The sequence below is a fragment of the Rhyacophila brunnea genome, unplaced genomic scaffold (genome assembly GCF_057557595.1).
Source record: "Rhyacophila brunnea isolate RB1 unplaced genomic scaffold, BYU_Rbru_1.0 scaffold_13, whole genome shotgun sequence".
Classification (NCBI taxonomy): domain Eukaryota; kingdom Metazoa; phylum Arthropoda; class Insecta; order Trichoptera; family Rhyacophilidae; genus Rhyacophila; species Rhyacophila brunnea.
In genome coordinates this window covers 24,334,621-24,355,458 of record NW_028232785.1, presented here as the reverse complement: position 1 = coordinate 24,355,458, position 20,838 = coordinate 24,334,621, and the positions used below count along the sequence as shown (strand labels likewise).

General features: G+C 35.0%; 2 protein-coding genes across 2 annotated transcripts; one reads left to right on the top strand and one right to left on the bottom strand.

The window, feature by feature from the left end:
* Nucleotides 1–1,302: 1,302 nt before the first annotated feature.
* On the bottom strand, nt 1,303–5,716 carry LOC147077008 (uncharacterized). The gene is made up of 3 exons (XM_085940663.1): nt 5,328–5,716; nt 5,135–5,227; nt 1,303–2,320 (listed from the first exon to the last, which is right to left on the bottom strand). The coding sequence occupies exons 1-3, from the start codon at nt 5,463–5,465 to the stop codon at nt 2,150–2,152; spliced, it is 402 nt and encodes a 133-aa protein (XP_085796789.1). The 5' UTR covers nt 5,466–5,716; the 3' UTR covers nt 1,303–2,149.
* Nucleotides 5,717–6,263: 547 nt separating this feature from the next.
* On the top strand, nt 6,264–12,186 carry LOC147077007 (uncharacterized). The gene is made up of 5 exons (XM_085940961.1): nt 6,264–6,475; nt 8,242–8,397; nt 11,073–11,225; nt 11,864–12,034; nt 12,118–12,186. Exons 1-5 carry the CDS (start codon nt 6,326–6,328, stop codon nt 12,184–12,186), a joined length of 699 nt encoding a protein of 232 aa, XP_085797087.1. The 5' UTR covers nt 6,264–6,325.
* The last annotated feature ends 8,652 nt before the right edge of the window (nt 12,187–20,838 follow it).

Here is a 20,838-nt window from a genome sequence, read left to right as displayed (position 1 = left end):
TTCTATGATTTCTTGTTTAATGTTGTTTGCAACTCTCGTCCCTTCTGAATACTGTCTCGTTCTATGTTCGATTCCATCATCTGACGATTGCTGCCTCTGATCTGTATCGTGATGCCTCGTGACAAATCCCTTGGTAGACACCTAGAAAAATCATAATAATTCAATATTATCAATTGTTATGAGTTATTATATTATTTTTTTTTCGTCTTTGCTTTTTAGCATTTTCAGACATTAAAAAAAATTATTAGACAGTAAAATGACGTTAATAAATTATAAAAGTACTTATCTAGGTATTATATATTAAACCCTGACGGCTTAAATTTAAAAAAAACCAGGAACATGCGTTGCCTACTGATTCTCTGAATGCTGCTTGTCCAAATTCCAAAGAAAAAGAGGCCACCCATTCCAGTACTATCCGCGCCCACTGTCCCTGTGCGATGTCTCATGGCTGGCGAAACGTTACGAATTCGCCTGGGTATGTCGTAACGCGCCTGGCGAAACGTAACGAATCCGCGCGGTTGGTCAAGCTTAAAGCATGTTCCATGCTAAAATTAATCATGTTACCGAATGATCGAAGAGTGCGTCAAACCAATGCACCTATATGTAATATCCTTAAGCAAATGCATTAAACAGTCTATGATACAATTGTGGTAGTCAATTTTCAATGTTCCGAATGGAAAACTCCATATTGGGTAACGTAATTGACTGATGTGAATAATATAGGTTTACATCCGTGCTTTATTTCGAATATTTCCTAATAAAATAATTTATGATAACCATAATTACGGAGATAAGGCGAAGTAGTTTTTCACCAATTTAGAGAACAATAATTATTTCGTGATTTTCATGTAGTTACTAACTAAAGTTCCGTTTTAGTGTATCGTTGGAGAGAGCACAGTGCCTGCCATGCTGAATGGCGAAACTAGAATTTGGAATATAATTATAAAATATCACCATAATTAATGTGCACATATGTTAATAACATTTCCCTTGCCCACTGATGCAGCACATCGCGCTTTCGCCTATAAATGATTGGTCGTTTAACGACGAAGAGTTAGTTCTTCTTTCTCTCGTATAGTCAAAGACAGATTAGGGTGAGGGTGCAATCACTGATCCACGCTAAAAATTCATGCTGCATGCAAGTGGACTTATTTTTAAATTATTAATAATTTATTACAGAACACATAGGAGACTTCCTATTTTATGGCAGGCGAAATATTGCTAGTGTCATGACTACTACCTGTTGCGATTTGCATGAAATGCCATTTACCTTTCTGTTAGGATTTTACAACTGTTTTTTTTCTCTGCATAAATAGAACATACGAAATGGTTAACTGTCAAACCGAGCTGTCATACCGGGCATATTTTTTTATATTTAATGATCAATATTCAAAGCGGCAAATCATGAATAGAATGACGATCGAGAACCGATTCCAATTTATCAAAATAATGTTTGACATACATTTGTACAAATACATTTGTAGAAGGTGTGTTAATGATTGTGTATTATTTATCAAGTAGCTTATTTATTCAAATCAAACCATTCCCTTTGTGAACACGACAGACGCGTCAGTATGAGCACTCTAAAGAACAATTACAGTTCATATATTTATAGACAACAACGGGAGGGGCGGAAAAAGTAGGACCAGTCGTTTTGAATGTATCAGCTTTCTACTTGAGTCGGCAATGTCTAAACGGATTTGTTAATAAACAAAATTGGCGCATATAGAGTCCAATCTAGGTGAGACCCTAGAGACTCAATTACATCAAAATAAATGCACTGGCTTTTGCGGTTTAAATGCTGGTAGCATCATCAAACCTTATTTATTAAAAAATGAAGCCGGCGCTCGCGTTACGGTCAATGGAGATTGTTAGGCACTGGACAATGATCAATGATATTTGTTGCTGTTGCAAATATCATTGATCATTGTCCATCAAGGTGACATCGATGCGGACTAGATGTGGTATCTACAGGATGAAACTACGTATTTATAACTGCATGCGAAGATGTTATACATAATTAAAATTTCAAGTAATTTATTGTTACTAAGTAGTTGATCAGCAATCTCGTCCGTGTGAATCATTTTGTATCTTTTTAGAGTCTTTCCGCATCCAAAACTGCGTTCCAAATGCTGAAAATCAAAGTACGCTAGAAATGTATTACCATCGGAGTATTTAGTTTTGAGATTTCCTCTTTAATGTCTTGTTCATCTATCGTCACTTCTGAATACTGCATCATTCGACCTTGGATTCCATGAGGCGAGGATTGTTGACTCTTATCTGTATCTAGATGACTTGTGAAAAGTGCCTTAGTAGAAACCTACAAAACCAAAATTATAGAAATTTAATGTTATTAATTCTAATTTATGATTAATACCATTTTTTATTCAAACAAATAACTCGCGAAATTGAAGAACGTAAAATTCTTTTTACTGAACATGCATAATTTCAATACACTAACAGGAATGAAATTGCTTTAGAGAGTATTGTAAGAACCATTAGTAAATATCCTCGCAATTAGATAAGATTCCTATAATTCGCAGGTTCAAATTCTGCTGGGTGTCGTATTTAAAGATTTTTTCTATTGGTTATATATTTCTCAGAAGTGTTTTAAAATTCTGTATGTTTTGTACTAATCCATGCAAGTTAATATCTTAAACAATATCAAGTAAAAAGACCTACTTAGATAATACATACACGTGAAATATATAATGTTACCGTATAATATAGTAGGTAAAAAAATGCACATTTCAATTTACCCTAGAAAGGAAAAAAGGCGTAACCGTCAGTTTTTTAAAATAGGTTTTATTGCATAATAACTTTGTACACGACTAAATACACATTGTGTCCAAACAAATAAAAAAAGAACGAAGTGACGTGGAAAATCTACTTAACTATCATTTCTGCTGGGTTTTTAAATTAACTCAATATTTAATATCAGATTAGGCATATAAAAACTAAATTATTAACTATCATGCATTTCAAGGTTATGTTTATTTCGCATTTTAACTTTGGCCTAAAACCATAACAAACACGTTTTTGTGCCACCTGAAACATTTGATTTTTGTGGGTTACGCCCTTTTTCCTTCCCAAGTCGATATTAGAAAATGCAAAATCAAATGTATAAAACTTTGATCGACTTATGCTACAATACTTGGTACCAATATAATTATGTACAAAAGTATTATAGTTTTTATTGCAAAATCTTAGATTGGATAAAGTAATAGACACGTGAATAGGATTGGTTCACTCTGCAACTGTATAACTTATATTAATATTGATAAAATAATTTAAAATCACCAGAATAATGTAACTCTGGCTGAGCGGCTCATGTATCGGTCTATAATGTCATGGGTCCCAGGTTTAAATCCTGAGTCAAATACACATATAAATTTTCAATTTGTTTGTTGTGTTTTCAATCAGAATTTGGATCTAATACGTTGAGCCAGTGAAATCATCCTATATTATTTGTTTAAAAATGAGGCTGGGACCTAGCGTTCTGATCAAATGAGATCTTAAGATGCCGGACCATGGTCAATGATTTATTGGTGTTGAAAATTTAGACGACATTGATCCGAACGAGATGTGGTTTTAACAGTATGGCACTACGTGTCATAAAACGACTGCAGCCATCGAACTTCTATCAAAATCTAAAATTAATTAATGTTTCATTTACGTGGTTATTTGTTAATTTTAGCGTAATTAGTTGAGGTAGGTACAGGTGGTAAAACACATTGGCTGGAATCCTATAGATTCGATTTTTTTCCAATACGTATGTTTCTGACGTGTTTTCAAATTAAAACGATAAGTATATATAATTATATACTTTTAAATTACCTAATTGACATAAGCGGTGACGTATTTCACAAGAGATGTTGATGTTACTTATATACGTAGGTATGGGCCAATGCTGTCATAATATATTATTATACATTATTGTAATGTGAAATAATGATGTAAATCAGCTATACACACACGTGAACGCTCATAGAAAAAAAGGCAGGGGGGGGGGGTCCATTTCAAAAAAATACCCATAATAACTTATTACGTATTGATTTTTTTAAACTGTAAGTAGCATTCGGCAGTTATAGCTACTTGCCAAGATGTTCTACAAAGGTAATTAAAACTAGATATACCCAATTGGGCATAGATAATGTACCAGAAAGTGTGAAGAGGGAATGGTGGATTGATTAAGAGCAGTACTCGGGGTTAAACCGTCAGTCAGAGGCACCATTTAAAATGCGGATTTTGCAAGTTGCATAGTGCTGTCACATTTTTAACATGGTGTGCAGGCGTAGCATACAAACAGTACGTATGTGACATGCAGTCCACATGGTGTGGTTAATTGCTACCATCGGAGAATGCTGTCATTATATTCCAAATTGAATTAATATATAGTCCTTCTTCACTCATTAAAATTACGTATTTTTTTTTGAAATGGCCCCCCCAATACTATTTTTATGTGTTGCAAGCATGCACCATGGTAAATTTATCATACATCATCAAATGCATAATTTAACAAATGACTGATTATTGGTATGTGAGATAGTTCCCAAGTAATAATCAGTGATGTTCCAATACTGGCTCTACCGTTATTTTTACTAAATCGACTCTAATTATGAGTCAACCAATAAAACCTCCATAGCAGTAATCCACTAACTTATTGTTTTATTAGTCGGTTATTTTTATTATTAGAGTAAAATTAGATAGGTACTCCCAGCGCTATCTTTAGATTAATAAAGCCTGAGAATGTCTTTTTGCACAAGCAACGAGTGGTCCACTGTTTAGCTGTCAAATTCACGCTTGACATATTAATTCGCCCTTTGAACTCTCAGATGAACTCCAAGGTCTCCAAGACACGTTAAAATAATCTGAAAGAAATCTGAAACTACTCTGACAAGTGAACACGATAAACGCGTCAGCATGAGCACTCTATAGAACAAAGACAGGTCATCCATAAACAACAACGGGAGGGGCAGAAAAGTTGGATTAGTATGCGTTATATTGGGATTTGCGAATGTCTCAAAACATTTAGTCACCCACGGATCATTGACGACTGTAAACTGAATAATTTATTAAACCAAAAACGAGGATTTATTATTCTTTGAAAACTATAAATCAATTAGTTACCCACCTGTGAATCATCACTAGTCATCGGTTTAGTCGAGCAAACACCGAATTCATAAAACGGATGACAGCTTTCATCTACGTCAGGTTTGATATCAACCTACAAACAAACCAATAAATAAGTAAGGAGATAGACAATAAGTGTAAAAAACCGTTTTATAATACAACAATAATAGTTAAGCATTATTAAAATAGGTAACCTGAATTGTGTTGTCAGCGTGTGATGATCGACCTTCCGGGCTAAGCGAATGCATATTTGGTATAACATTATAATCCATTACACTGCGCAGTATTTCGCTATCTGACTCAACGTCTAGCGGTTCACTTTTAATGTCCATTTTAATTAACGCTAATACAACAGGAGACACGTGTCACAATTTAGGTTATGAAAGAATGACAATCACTCTTCTAATAGCAGTTTTTACATAACTAATAATTCATACAGCAAATAGCGATCACTATTATATTAAAATACAAGGATTAATACTCATTAAGTAGGTACTGTGTTTTAATTAGACTTTTATTAGACGAAAAAACACATTTGCAGCGTGAATCTATCAAATGGTGGCTTAAACAACGAAATGGCGTTACATTATTTAGAACAGTGTTGCCAACTATTAAGCCGTCATAGACACAATGTTTATGAGTCTGCAATATTAATATATTACATCTATTATTTGAACATAATAAAAACCATTTTAAATTTAATAAATTTAATTGAATCTCTGACTTGTAGACCCAAAAATAATTGGTATGATCAACTCACAAATAAATTCGGAAATGTTCCGTATATTGTCACATAAAGATATCATTCAGACTGGATTTCACGGCCTAACTTAGTGTTTTTACAATTGAGTTATTAGCTAGGACTCAGGGATATCGACCCCGAGTCCTTTTAGGGTCTCAAGTGTGGCCATTTGACTAAATCCAAATTTTCAAATTAAATTCCTTTGTTTTTATTTATTAGGTATAAAAAAACACTTATACTTTTTTATACCTAGGTACATTATAATAATTATTAATACAATCAATGTCGAAACAATAGGTTAGACGTTGGACGAGTTGTTTTGTCGAAAAACTCCACTTTCTTGAAATGTAATTGAGTGTCAAAATACTAGCAACATTGATGGTGATGTGGCTTTAACAGCAGATAATTAATACGTCATTCGGTTTATTGGTTACTAGCTAATTACGAAAAATGGATGTAAAACGCGAACCACATGGAAGTGAATCTGGTGCAGAAGGCCAGTATGTGTATGGTGAGACAATAATTAATCAACCAAACAGCATGGAAGCCAGCCATTACATAAAACAAGATAATGCAGGCGACGGCAAGTGCACATTTGAGGTTAGTTTTTCGTGTACCTAGGAGTTCATTGTATTTTTTAGTCATAATGGCAGTAAAATTCAGAAGCGTTAAAAATCAGAAAATAAATATTTTATATCGATTTTATTAAAAATTTTCAATTACACAAAGCCTACTAACTGTCGAAGGGTGGTACTTACCATAGGGCGGCAAATCAAAGATTTCGAACGAATTTTACAAATATGTCTTGAAATCATGTTGTGCGCATCTATTCTATACACAAGGCTGCTATCAGCGGCTATCGAGGGTAGTTTTCATTAATATTAGTTGTAATTGGTTCAATAAGTGCTATGTTTTAACAGCACCTCTCAGCTGTGCTAAATTTTGGAGCGAGATAGACAGTTTTGATTGTTTAGACGGCTAACTTATTGTGACAATAATTATAATACCTTAATACAAATATATTATAAACTATCCCCGATAGCGGCTAATAGCAGCCTTGTGTATAGAATAGATGCGCTGGAGTAGGAATTACAATTTAAAAATTTGACATGGTCTTTAAAATCAGGCATAATTCTTTGTACCTACTTTAGGTGCATGTTCTATATATCGGATGGCCTTGAATTTAAAGTCAACGATTACTCAAAACGATCGTTGAATCTGGTTGGGTCTGAGAGTCTACTGGTGTAATTAGGCCTTAATAGACAAAACAATATACGTGCGCGTATGATACAGACTAAGGAAACCAATCCCGACTCAAAATTTTGATCCCGCAATGATATAATCGGTCAAAAATATCCAGTATACTTTATACTATTTGAGACATTTAATGTTAATATCATGTACGTTCAATCTTTGAAATACATGGGTTTAATGAATTAATAATATAGAATAGAATTAATGTGAAAGTCAAAGTTTTTTTTTTTTTTTTTAATTTATTTAAGAAAAGATAACATTCGGCGTAGAAGCAAGTGCCTGCCTGCACGTCCGTGGCACTGGCGGTTAGACGCCGTTCGCATGCCAGAACGTCAGTAGCGTCTGGCCGGTTAAACGAACGAATTTATTATTTTTCTGATGTTCTTACGATTGCGTATATCAAAAAATGGTTATTTATTATCCGTAAGCATCCGGCGATTCCCCCTGTGCAGGTATAGGTCTGTTACCAAAAGTTGAAGCTTCCAGAATACTCACAGAGACGCATTGTTTACAAACAATACTGTATTTTAAAAAATACACCAATACACACAATATTTCGTATCTGTGATCGCCACAACTTTCGGTAAAAGACCTATTCATACACGTGACTAACATAATTTTGTACACATACAAATCGATTGTGATTGATAAAAGAATGTTTACTAATACCGGGATTCATAGGTGTCGAAAATTGTCCGAGATCCCGGGATTAGATTCTCTATGATAGACTGACAGTAATGATCATAATCATTAATCCATTAGACCACGATAACCACTTTTGAATGCGACAGGACACACTCATAAGTGAGCACACGTAGTTGTAACTGCAGGTTAGGTGTCCATCCAAAGACTCGAATTGCAGAATGTCTGGATATGGGGTTTGTGCTCGCAAGAATCGATGGGAATCGGTAAGAAGAAGACGGGGTAAAAGCGGAAAGCAATGGTCACCTGCTAAATTTTGTTGACCACACCACCTTATAAAATCAATAATAAATTATTATGGAAAATTTTTCGAAATGGAACCTCCCTTTATAATTTTTTTTTGTGCGCGCCTGCAATAATGTTTTTTCGTTATTTTAAAAGTAAGTCCCTTTTTAATTGTTTGTTTTCAGGACCTTCCTGCTGACCTTGCCGATATAAAATGTGAGACTGATCTTCAACCAATTATTATCAAAGACGAATTTGTTGAAGACGCACTACTTCCAATCAGATATCCTGAGGTTCCTATCGCCGGATGCTCTTATACAGAAAGCAGTTCAGTAAATCAGGTATATTTGTTTCATTTTTAATAATCTCTGAAGTCTCAGCTGGCGTCTATTTAACCGATATTTCGTTTAAGTACGAGTACTTATATATTAATATTAATGATTATAAAAACAAAAAACCCTACTATTCATTATTTGTTGTGTGTACGTATATCATAATAATTTTGTTACATTCTCCCATAAACTTTGAATAGGTGTTAAAAAATGCTTTGATGTTTGGCTGAGCGATAAAGATCTCAAGATTAAGTAAGTAATAATTGATTAGAAGGAGCCTTCGTCTTTGACCATCATAAAGTAGACATTACCAAACAACATGATTAATATCTTCATTGCCGCGCCCAGATTTTTATTTACAATCATTTATTATACCTAAGCTAGTTAGGGATGCTACAGATCGTCACTGTATAGACCAATCGGCGTAACCCTCACTTTTCTCTGAAGTGACATTTTTATGACAATGGACTTATTACATACTCTTATACGAACTGGCCAAGTATAATAAATTCCATAAAAATAATTCAAAACTATTTTTTAAGCCATTTGTGACTTGACAAAAAATATTTCACCCGAATGCTGTAACCCTCTAAACGCAATCCACTGTTGTGTCAACAAAATAAAATTTTCAATTTGTAATAAAATAATGTTATATAAAAATCAATATTTTTTTGTTTGTTTGTTTGTTCGTATTTTATGCGCTGCCATACCGTTCATCCGATTGCGATAAAACTTTGTCAACTTATTGCTTGCACTTCCGCAAAGAGTATAGGCTATATCTTATATATAAAAATGAATGCCTGTCTGTCCCTCCCGTATGCGTTCCTATACCATTCATCCGATTGCGATGAAATTTTGGTAAGTGGTTGTATGCACACCCGCGAAACTTTTTGAATTAGAAAAATCATCATCTTTTTCATTCTATTTTCTTTTATTCGTATGGTTCCTATACCATTCATCCGATTAGGACGAAACTTTCGTCAGTTATTGTACGCACACCCGCAAAGGTTTCTAAATTAGAAAAACCATCTTCTTCTTCTTCTTCTTCATTATATCTTCTTTTATTCGAATGGTTCCTATACCATTCATCCGATTGCGATGAAACCTTCATCAGTTGTTGTGGTAACATCCGCAAAGGTTTCTGAATTAGTACAACCATCTTCTTCTATTCTATATTTTTCTATTCGTATGCGTTCCTATTCCATTCATCCGATTGCAATAAAACTTTCGTCAGTAATTGTGCCTACACCCGCGAAAGTTTCTAAATTAGTACAACCATCTTCTTCTTCTATTCTATATTCTTCTATTTGTATGCGTTCCTATACCATTCATCCGATTGCAATGAAATTTTGATCAAGTGTTGTGCTCACGCCCGCAAAGGTTTCTGAATTGATACAACTATTTTCTGCTTCTTTTTCTTCTATTCTATCTTCTTCTATTCGTATGCCTTCTTATACCATTCATGGCATTCATACGATTGTGATAAAATTTTGACCAGTTGTTGTGCGCACGCCCGCGAAGGTTTCTGAATTAGTACAAACATCTTCTTCTTCTCTTCGTATGTGTTCCTATACCATTCATCTGATTGCAATGAAACTTTGGTGAGTTGTCGCGCGCATGCCCACAAATATTTCTGAATTAGAAAATCATCTCCTTGTATTCGTATGTGTTCCTATACCATTCATCCGATTGCAATGAAATTTTGATCAAGTGTTTTCCTCACGCCCGCAACGGTTTCTAAATTAGTATCATATAAAATACAAAGTTTTTTGTTTGTTTGTTCTATCCAATTTTGATTTTTTTTACTACATATTAATAACAATAATAACTTCTTCATATTTTGGATTCGATTTTAATTTAGTGTTCTTTAGTTTGACCTTTACTCCTATAAGAATTATTTTATAATTGTCATATTGTATTACACAGATATTTAAATAATAAAAAATAATTACCTCTTATTATTTTTTTAAATATCTAAGATAAATATAACCACGATGCGACCCTGTGCGAAGCCGGGTACTTCAGCTAGTAATAAATAAATATTATAACAATAAGTAAATCCAACGCCCACGGTTTTTTCTATTCCTGAATACGGTCGAACTTGGTTTTTACGAGGAAGATGGGACCGACTGAATTTGCTTGATATAGGCATTACTCGTTACTTCGTTATATAACATTTTTCGTGCCACGTTCTATTCAAGCATAGAACATAGAAAGTCTGAAAACCATCGTAAAAATACCCGAAACTACAAAGTAAGTTGTTTATTGTGATGAAGTGATGAGCCGTCGGCGCTGGTAGCTACCTACCTAATGATTTTACAAAGTTTGAATTTTTTACATGCAATTTCAACCATATGCGTGGATACATTTTTAATGTTGTCGGCGAAAACACCAATTAACTTAACGTCGAAAGTGTTGTTTTTAAACGATCGACACATAGTTTTGCCCGAAATACCCGCAGAAGTAGCTCGTTATAAAAGTGAATAAATTTATATATTTATTTTTGTATCCCGTTTGAAGTATTCTATGTTATTGTTGATTAATCTCTGTTAATTAGGAATAAATACTACAACAATTGTATAACTAAAACATACTTTATCTGGCGACCAGCATGGGCCCAAAGTTTTTCTAAGGTATACATGAATAAAAACAATCCTATATTTGTAATTAATTGTTATTTTCAGAACCTTGGATTGGGTCTTACCAATATTAAATCAGAGATTGGCCATGAAGGCGTTGCTATAAAAATCGAATTTGTTGATGACGCAATGGGCCAATGCAATAATGACGTCCCTCAACCTAGTTGCTCAGATCCAAAATACAAACCACGGAATCAAGTACGTTCAATTGTTTATTATATTCTATACGCTATGTTTTATATGTCTACCCCCGGTAAATCCCATTTAAAATAAATGTATAATAATCGAGTGGCTTTTATGGTTAGGATATAATAAGTTATTTATTTTAAGAAACTATTTTTTTAAAGGAAAAAGATACATAATTTGAGAATATAATATTCAATATACGTAATTTGAAAACATCTCATGCATATACACACCAGAAAAAAATCATGTTGTAGAAAAAAATAAGACACCCGACGGGACTTGAACCTGTAGTTTATTGAATTATTTCCGTGACGTCGGTTTGTAATTAAGGAATTATTTGATTCCTACCTTAATTAAATATACTAAAACCGATAGCCAACATTATAACGCATTACGATAATCATTTAATGTAACATCTACTAGTTTAAATCGTCGTCGTAATTTAGTAAGATGGCTGTAGCTTAATTGGAAAAGCATACTGGCGAGAATCCACTGGATATTATTCCACAATTAAAGCGGCTAGGGGTAGTAAGTTGAGTAAATGTGCAAAGAAGTCGATGCACTTGGCACGGTATTAATGTAGTATTAAAAAAATAGTTGTCATGCAATAATCATAATTCTATCTAATAAAAACAATTTATTCTTTGTAGATGTTTGCATATCGATGGTTCACAGAACGCGACAATAAGATTGATGGTCAATTGGATACCATGAGTTCTGATAAAATCAAGAAAGAGGATAATCAACCTGGACAGAAAGATACCCAGGAGACGATAACGCATCCAGATATGATGGTTGATGAAAAGAATATCAAACAGGAGGTGATAAATATACTTAACTCAACGATAATAGTTCGAATCAACGTGAAAAGAGTTATATATTTTCCACGGAATTTTATTTGCAGTGGATGTTACGCAGTATTCGAATCCCCAAATATGCTACGAAGTCACAGTATTTCATGTATGACATCTAAAAAGATTAAAACGCCTGAAGGTAAGGATTCTGGCGAAAAACGATATCACTGCGATATTTGCTTATATAAATGTAAAAATCGCCATGGACTTGAAAGACATAAAATGACACACACCGGTGTAAAACCGCATCAATGCGACGTGTGCTTATTTAAATGCACCCAACTCAGTGACCTAAAAGTACATAAAAGGACACATACTGGTGAAAAACCATATCATTGCGATATTTGCTCTTATAAATGTGCGCATCGCGATGTTCTAAAGACACATAAAATGACGCATACTGGCGAAAAGCCATATCAATGCGATGTATGCTCGTTTAAATGCGCGCATCGAACTATTCTTAAAATACACAAAATGTTACATACTGGTGAAAGACCATATCAATGTGATGTGTGTTTATATAAGTGCACGCAGCCCGGTGACCTCAAAGCACATAAACGGATACATACACGTGAGAAACCATTTAATTGCGATGTTTGCTCATTTAAATGCGCGCATCGCAATGTACTCAAAACTCATAAAATGACGCATACTGGTGAAAAGCCGTATATATGCGATGTGTGCGAATATAAGTGTACGCAGCTCAGTGATCTCAAGGGTCATAAAAGAATACATACTGGGGAAAAACCATATGATTGCGATGTTTGTTCATTTAAATGCTCGCGACTTGGCGATCTTAAAAGGCATAAGATTACTCACACTGGTGAAAAGCCGTATCAATGTATCCTGTGCTCAATGAAATTCGTGTATCGGCATGGTCTTGAAAAACATAAAATGATACATACTGGTGAAAAACCACATCAATGCAACATGTGCTCGTTTAAATGCACGCAACGTAGTGATCTCAAGACGCATAAAAAAACGCATTCTGGTGAAAAACCACATCAATGCGATGCTTGTTCTTATAAATGTTCAAGACCCAGTGATCTCAAAAGACATAAACTTATCCATACCGGTGAAAAACCATTTGAATGCGAAATTTGTTCATTCAAATGCACTCAACTCGGTAATCTTAAAATTCACAAGAAACAACATTGTTGAAAAACATCTTAATAAAAATGTGTACGCCTCGCATGAAATCACAATGTTGTATATTTTCAAATAACAAAATTAAGCCTATGCTTGTCTGGAGGTCGATTTCTGAACGAAGCATACTTATATCAGTTGAAGTACGAGAAATCTCAACCGGCAGTGCGGAGGGCAGATTCAATATAAGTACATATGTTTTGGCGGTAGAATTGCTCGTGACTGTCCGATTGACATAAAATGTAAACGTCAGATTTTTAATTCGTACGTAATATTGTAGAAGGCTGTTTCATCTATTATTTTCTGTCTTTTACATAATACCGTTGAAAGTGTTGTTGTGTGTTTATATCCTCATTTAAGTAGGTATTTATTGTGACTTTTTAATACAGAAACACACAATGTGTGTCATGTTTGTTTGTAAAATATCTACATCGGAAATTCTTGTATTGAATAATAGAGACGTACCACTTCTTTATGGAATAATTAGCTACGTACTTAAACAATTACTCGTTTAATAATGTAACGTTAACGGATAAGTAGTGATTAAATATGATGTCGTAGTATATTCTTGGGTTTTCACCGTGTCTCCTTCCTTCTTTACTCGACGTTTCGGGCTCGTTGCAGAGGCCATTATCAAGAGATATGTTTTATGATAAAATGTAGTGTAGGTATGTGAATGTAAACGTTGCTCTAAGAATGACAAAAGGAATCCGATTATCTAAGAGCAAACGTTGCTCAGAGTAATTTGTCAATCATTACGACCGGGGATACTGGCTCGGATATTAGATTTTGCTGATAGTGCCGCAAGCCATGACGTTTTTAATCGTAATCCATCATACCTATTAATGTTTTCAGGGTTTCTGTGGATTTCAATGGCCTCCTTTACCAATCGTGCGAAATATCCTTTATTCCGACCCAATATCTTGGTCTCAAAGTCAAATTTGTGCCCTGTATCCATCGAGTGCTCGGCAATTGCCGACATCGTGTAATGTTTAAGACGGTATGCTCTCTCGTGTTCACTCACACGCTTCTGTACCGTTCTAGAAGTCTGGCCTATATACTTTCTTGGGCATCCACGACAGCTTATCTGGTATACACCTGCCGAGTACAAAGGTTGTGAGTCCTTTACTGGTCTTAACATATTTCGGACCTTTGTCGATGTTGAGAATATTGTTTCAATATTATGTTTCCGAAGTATCCTGGAAATAGTATCTGTGGTGTTTTTGATGTAAGGTAGATAGGCCCGGCCTTTGAACTGTATCTCTTCCTCCTGACTGACCGGGTTAAGGTTGATTTTGCTTCTGGTGGCTTTTTGGATCATATTGTGAGAATATCCGTTTGCTTGAAGAGCCTTTGATACTTGAGATATCTCGGATTGTAAATACGAAGATTCGCAGATACGCCGAGCTCTTGTCATCAAAGTCGAAATCAGACCCATTTTTTGAGCAGGGTGGTGGTGAGAAGAAGCATTTAAATAACGATTGGTATGAGTTGGTTTCCGATAGACTCTGTGTCCTAGAGAACCATCCAATTTTCTGATAACTTCCACGTCAAGAAATGGTAGAGCTCCGTTTTGTTCAATCTCCATCGTGAATTTAATCATCGAATGTAGATTGTTTAAATGGGCCAAAAACTCATTTAGAGCTTCTATACCATGAGGCCATATTAAGAAGGTATCATCGACATACCGTAACCAGCACGAAGGTTTTAATCTACACGTGTCAAGAGCTGTCTGTTCAAAATTTTCCATGAAAAAATTCGCAACCACGGGAGATAGAGGGGACCCCATAGCGACTCCTTCGGTTTGTTCAAACACTTTGCCCTGAAAGCTAAAGTAGCTTGACGTCAAACAGTGCTTGAAAAGTCCAGTCATTTCTGCGGAGAAAACTTCACCTATTAATTTTAGGGTATCATCTAGGGGGACATTTGTGAATAGTGATTCTACATCAAAGCTTACTAAGAGGTCAGTAGGCTTTACAGTCATATCAGCTAATAATTTGACAAAATGTGTTGAATCCTTAACCCATGATGCGGTGGCGTTGGTATGTGGTTGCAAAAGGGACGCCAGATATTTAGAAAGTCTATACGTGGGAGAGTCGATTGCGCTAACTATCGGTCGAAGTGGGCAGTCAGGCTTGTGAATCTTGGGTAACCCATATATAACCCATATATTGGGAAATCCACAGAAACCCTGAAAACATTAATAGGTATGATGGATTACGATTAAAAACGTCATGGCTTCCGGTACTATCAGCAAAATCTAATATCCGAGCCAGTATCCCCGGTCGTAATGATTGACATATTACTCTGAGCAACGTTTGCTCTTAGATAATCGGATTCCTTTTGACATTCTTAGAGCAACGTTTACATTCACATACCTACACTACATTTTATCATAAAACATATCTCTTGATAATGGCCTCTGCAACGAGCCCGAAACGTCGAGTAAAGAAGGAAGAAGGAGACAAAGTGAAAACCCAAGAATATACTACGATAAAAAACAACCGTGAAAGCCTCAAACATTATAAATATGATGTCATTACTATATTTTAGGTTAATTTACGTCCCCAAAATAGAAGTGATTAACGCGGGAATTTTGATGCCAAGATTTGGTAACCGGACGGATGCTTTTCGGTTATTGAAACCATTGGCAAATATGTTGATATCTATGTTGGAAGATTTAATGCCACCCCCAACTAGATTATCGGCATTAAGCGTCGAAACTAAGGTGGGTGGTGAAGTATTTGCTCAAATATAATTCTTTTCGCGCGGTAAATCCAGCTGTTATTTGCTCATAGACAAAAATATAATGCAAACTCTTACGCAACATGTACACCTTACAATTTCGTTGCATTATTGAACACAGGTCGTAGCGCTATACTTAATTTGAACTTGGGTACTAGGGTTTTCTACTACTTGCGACACTGGCTCTTATCCTCTTTGGCGTCGCCGCTTTTTCTGTAGTAGCCAATTGACATACGACTCCACTCCACATTAGTAATAAAGGTACCTTTAATTGAGTAAGAAAACAGGATAAACATTTTTAAAATTTATTTAATTGCCAATCTTAGTATAAATATTTCTCACAGAAATCAAAACACAAGTGGGGTGATTTTTTAAAATAAATAAACCTCTATAATATAGTCTTATTTTCCTTCATTGGTTCCCCAAGACCAAGGCATATTTTGACAAAAATATTTGCTTTTGTGACTAGTCGAATACCACTGCCAGCTCTAGTACTAAATAACCAGGAGGCAGTAGAGCCTGAAGCAGGGATGGGTAGCCTAACAGCAGTCTAAAAATCAGTTGACAAAGACGCGGCACTCACTGTTATGTACAGGGCTTTTTTGTCATGTAACGCGGTGGAACGGTGTTCCGGCACCTTTTTGCATGGTATTTTTAATGTTTCAAAAACAATTAGGCGAAACAATGTTCACGCTTATATAGTACAAATTAATTTTCCTGTATCATCTCATATGAAATGACTAACCTGAAAAACTATCGCGTAAAATAATCGCTGGTACGGATATACTGGTGAAATTGATGTGATCGAGTAATTGATTACTTATATTATTATTAATGAACTGAGAGACTGGACTCGAGTGGAATGACGGTTGACTATGTCGAGTGACCGGAGTCAATGTGAAACTGGTGCGTCAAGTGACGGACTCGTGGCGATAGTAAGCATTTATGGCTAGTCTTTCCTATTCCATCAAATTCAGTCCAAATATTACAAGAAACATTGTCGCAGTTAACAAATCATAATAAACCCTACTCTTCTAGTTATGATTGAGGAAACGCAGATAATCGTTTCTTCTCCATTGTTTTGTTTTGACATATTAAAGTGTGTCACCCATGTAATGCTGACTGGTATGATTGCTACAACTGTATTATAAACACTGAGTTCCATTATAGTCATCACAAAGCAACAACCATGCTGCGATCCTAAATATCTGCACAAAAACTAATCAGGCAACCATGTCAATGACAATCATTATTATTAATTTGGTTTATTTCAAAATTATAATAAAATCTCCACTGTGATATAAGGACGCCGAGCTTGACCTAATTTAGTGAGACAGATTACTCCGCTGGTGGGTACCTATCTCACAATTAATACATTCAGACAAGTTTTTTGTTTTAGCATATTTTCTTAGCTACCTATGTTAAATACATGTTTGAAATAACATAATACCAATTAATATACAAACTTCATTCTCGGGTTTCTCTCGTTTTACATACCTAAATACGGTGTCCGTGATGTTTGACCGGGGTATGTGAGCATCAAACCAAAGATATCTTTCCCCGTCAGATTCGCCAGTATCCGTTACGAGTTTGATATCCATTTTAGGTAGATAACCTAACTTAATAATTCGGAGATGTGTCAACGGCATTATTTTCTTGCATGAATAGATGGTTTGAGATTATAGTGGGAATTAACCGTTGCTAACAGTGTTGCCATCTACATTATTGTGTACAATATAAGTAAAGGTTTACTACGCTAAAAGAACTATAATATCGGCAATGATTAAGTAAATTTATTATCTCCCTGTTCTTCAAGTTAACCGGATGACAGATTTTTTCCATAATCATTAAACTAGGTAGGCACAGTACAGTACAGTAATATGACGGAGTTACGGGATGCAAGCATGCGAGCAAAATATTTTTTTTGTGTAGTTGCCAGGTTAATAAAATAATAATTTGTACAATTTATATTCGTGGGTTCCAGGTTCGTATCCTGGGTCTGGCAAATAGGTTCACATTATTTTTCAATTTGTGTCTGATTCAGAGTATGGACCTAAGAGGTTCAGCAAGTGGCTAACATCCATTTCACGTATAAACAAATTGTTATTACAAACCTTCAATCTGTGTATGCGTATAATTATATTATTATGACCTAGGATCAGACATGGTCAGAAAATATATATATATTTAAGGGTGTCATAATGTTCCCATTTATTTTGTTAATCTTTGTACATATTGGTAATAACTAACTACTTACCTACCTACTAAATAATGAAAGGAGTTTTACCTACCAATAAAACTCATATTATTCATGTTGACTTTGTCCTCGAGATAGGGTTAGCTCTTTATTCTTCGCGTGATGTGTTATTCTAATTTATATCCCTTTTTCTTGTCGTTGGTCCTTCTTAATTTACTGGCCACACTTTCTACGTATGAATTTTGACAGTACCTTTACCTCATTATCATGGCCCCCATATCCTGAAGCGGGCCCCCAGGCTAGGTCTTTGACGGCCCCCCTATCGCTAAACATAAAGGCAGCGTAATGCTCTAGAGTAGCGTTTTCCAAAAAATGGTGTAGGTACGCGGTAAAATTAATGTGTTTTTTGTATATTTGAATTCATCCATTTATACACAATTAAAAATTGTATCTTACAACCACATAATTTAAAATAATAACAATATTGAAGATAAATAGGCGACTTTTTTTACTATTCAAGAGAATTTGTAATGTGTGTTTAAATCACTTATCTGGACGATTCGCCACGCCGGGCTCTTTCTGAGCTTTATTGGTAGGTAAAATTCCTTTCATTATTCGAATTAGACTTTGAAGTCCTTGAGATATCTGTTTGTTATCACCTGTGTTGGGTATGGCAAATTCATACATGTGACAATGATCCATTGACGGGATATAGTCCATAGTACCGTTCAATGTATAGGCCAGTACAGTGGCGCACCAAGGATTTAATATTGGGGGGGGCCCAAGGAGGAGAATGTAAATTAGTCCATTAATAGGCTCTTTTTCTTCACAGTCTAATTTCTCGTTTATCGGTCTTTTGTCTATTGCACTCGATGTACCTACACCATGGTCCCCACATCAGGCTAGGATATTTGGCGGCCCCCCTACCTACCGCTAAGATTAAAGACAGTGTGAAACAATACATTAACGTTTTTCAAATTGTGTTTTAGTTCAAATTAAGGGTACTTATATAGTGAATTATTGGCGATTTTTAATACATCTACTTTAATAATGGAGCTGTCGAGTATTGACACATAATAATCAAAAAATATATTGCACAATTATATAAGCAATTGAAAATGTTCATGGCCAGGAAGTATAAAAGCACCGCAGGCGACTTTTTTTTACTATTAAAGCTAATTTATGATGTGTGTTTATCTCACTTATCTGGTCAATCTGTTACGCCGGGCCCCCCACAGCCCGGGCCCCCAGACTAGAGCCCTGTCAGCCCTTCCCAGCCATGACTTACACCACTCCGGAATTCGGGTGGACACCGAGAATTTTTTGACAGTTCCATAAGGGATTGGGTTTCTAAAAAAACCTGGCATTAGTGTTTCGAAATTTTTGTGTCAGAAATTAAAATATAAGAACTTTTTCTAAAAAGGGTGCTGGAGAATTATTACAAATCATTTTTTAGCCTTGTTTTTTATTTGTCTAAGCCCAAAGGTATAGTTTATTGGCTTTCAATTTCAATGTTTAAAATCATTCTGATAATTTTCATTTTTGGGGGGTGCCAGGGCCCCTTGGCTCCCCCCCTGGGTGCGCCACTGGGCCAGTAAATTAAAAAGGCCCACCGCCAACAAAAAGGGATATTAATTAGTAGAATACCACCGTCTTCTCGAGAAGAAGCAAGCACTTCAAATTCAAATTCGAATAATATTATTTGTATGGTTTAAATTATTGTTAAATTTTAATTTATAACTGTTACTATGGTAGGTATGTAGTTGCTAATTTTTAATTAATATAAGTAAGTATATAAATAAATGGATGTAATTGATCCAATCGCCTTTCATTTTTTACGTTTCCCATTTCTTAATATGAAAATTAATTTGAATTTGGAGGGTTTTTTAATTTTATGTCCATGGGATAGAACAGTGATTTTTGTGGGCATAATTTTAATCGACTCTTTCGTATATATTTACGTATAAATATAATAATATATTTAAAATAGGCTGGGGTTGGACAGTCTCTTTGACGTAGGTACCTACTATATTATTTTTTTCCGTAAAACTACAATTTTAAATTTAACCTGATCCGTGCCACGGACGAATTAACTCGCCAAAGCACGTTTGTCGCGTAGGCCATGGACGAAAATATTCGCGGGTTTTTGTAAACGTCATAACTTCTGAATAAACAAACATTCTGTGTATATTCTCTAAACAATATTTATCATTTTAGTGTGAAAATATTCACGATAAACTTGATAAACATTATTGTGTTGCTAAGTTTTCAAAAATATTTAGCATTCCGTTCCTATTTCATATATTTTAAAGGATTTATTTTATTCCGAAAATAGCTGGCCTACAATTAGTGTCCACTTAGTAAAAATTGGCTGGCAGTAAGAAGGTTAATTGACTGACTAGGAGGTATTGGCGGTTCACGGTCGATGGGCAATACATATAAAGTTTCGGCTAGGTAGACTATTGTCGTTTTTTAGGGAACTAACCATTAACTAAAACCTATCAAGCACAGAAAAGCTGTAATATACTTTGACCATATTATTTACCTACTTCAATAATAAGTATGATTTAACTCCTACGCTTTTTTTCATTTGCTCAGTTTTTTGAGGAATGTATAGAATCAACCTCGTTTTATGTGTGACCTACAACCAAGTATCCTTGGGTAATAGTCGTCCAATTTCCTG

Excerpts from the sequence above, each read along its gene's own strand:
- LOC147077008 (XM_085940663.1), bottom strand. The coding sequence starts at position 5,465 with ATGGACATTAAAAGTGAACCGCTAGACGTTGAGTCAGATAGCGAAATA. Across the intron at positions 5,228-5,327 it reads ACGCTGACAACACAATTCAG|GTTGATATCAAACCTGACGT; the intron begins GTTACCTATTTT and ends GTTTGTTTGTAG. Across the intron at positions 2,321-5,134 it reads TGACTAGTGATGATTCACAG|GTTTCTACTAAGGCACTTTT; the intron begins GTGGGTAACTAA and ends TTGGTTTTGTAG.
- LOC147077007 (XM_085940961.1), top strand. The coding sequence starts at position 6,326 with ATGGATGTAAAACGCGAACCACATGGAAGTGAATCTGGTGCAGAAGGC. Across the intron at positions 6,476-8,241 it reads ACGGCAAGTGCACATTTGAG|GACCTTCCTGCTGACCTTGC; the intron begins GTTAGTTTTTCG and ends GTTTGTTTTCAG. Across the intron at positions 8,398-11,072 it reads AAAGCAGTTCAGTAAATCAG|AACCTTGGATTGGGTCTTAC; the intron begins GTATATTTGTTT and ends TGTTATTTTCAG.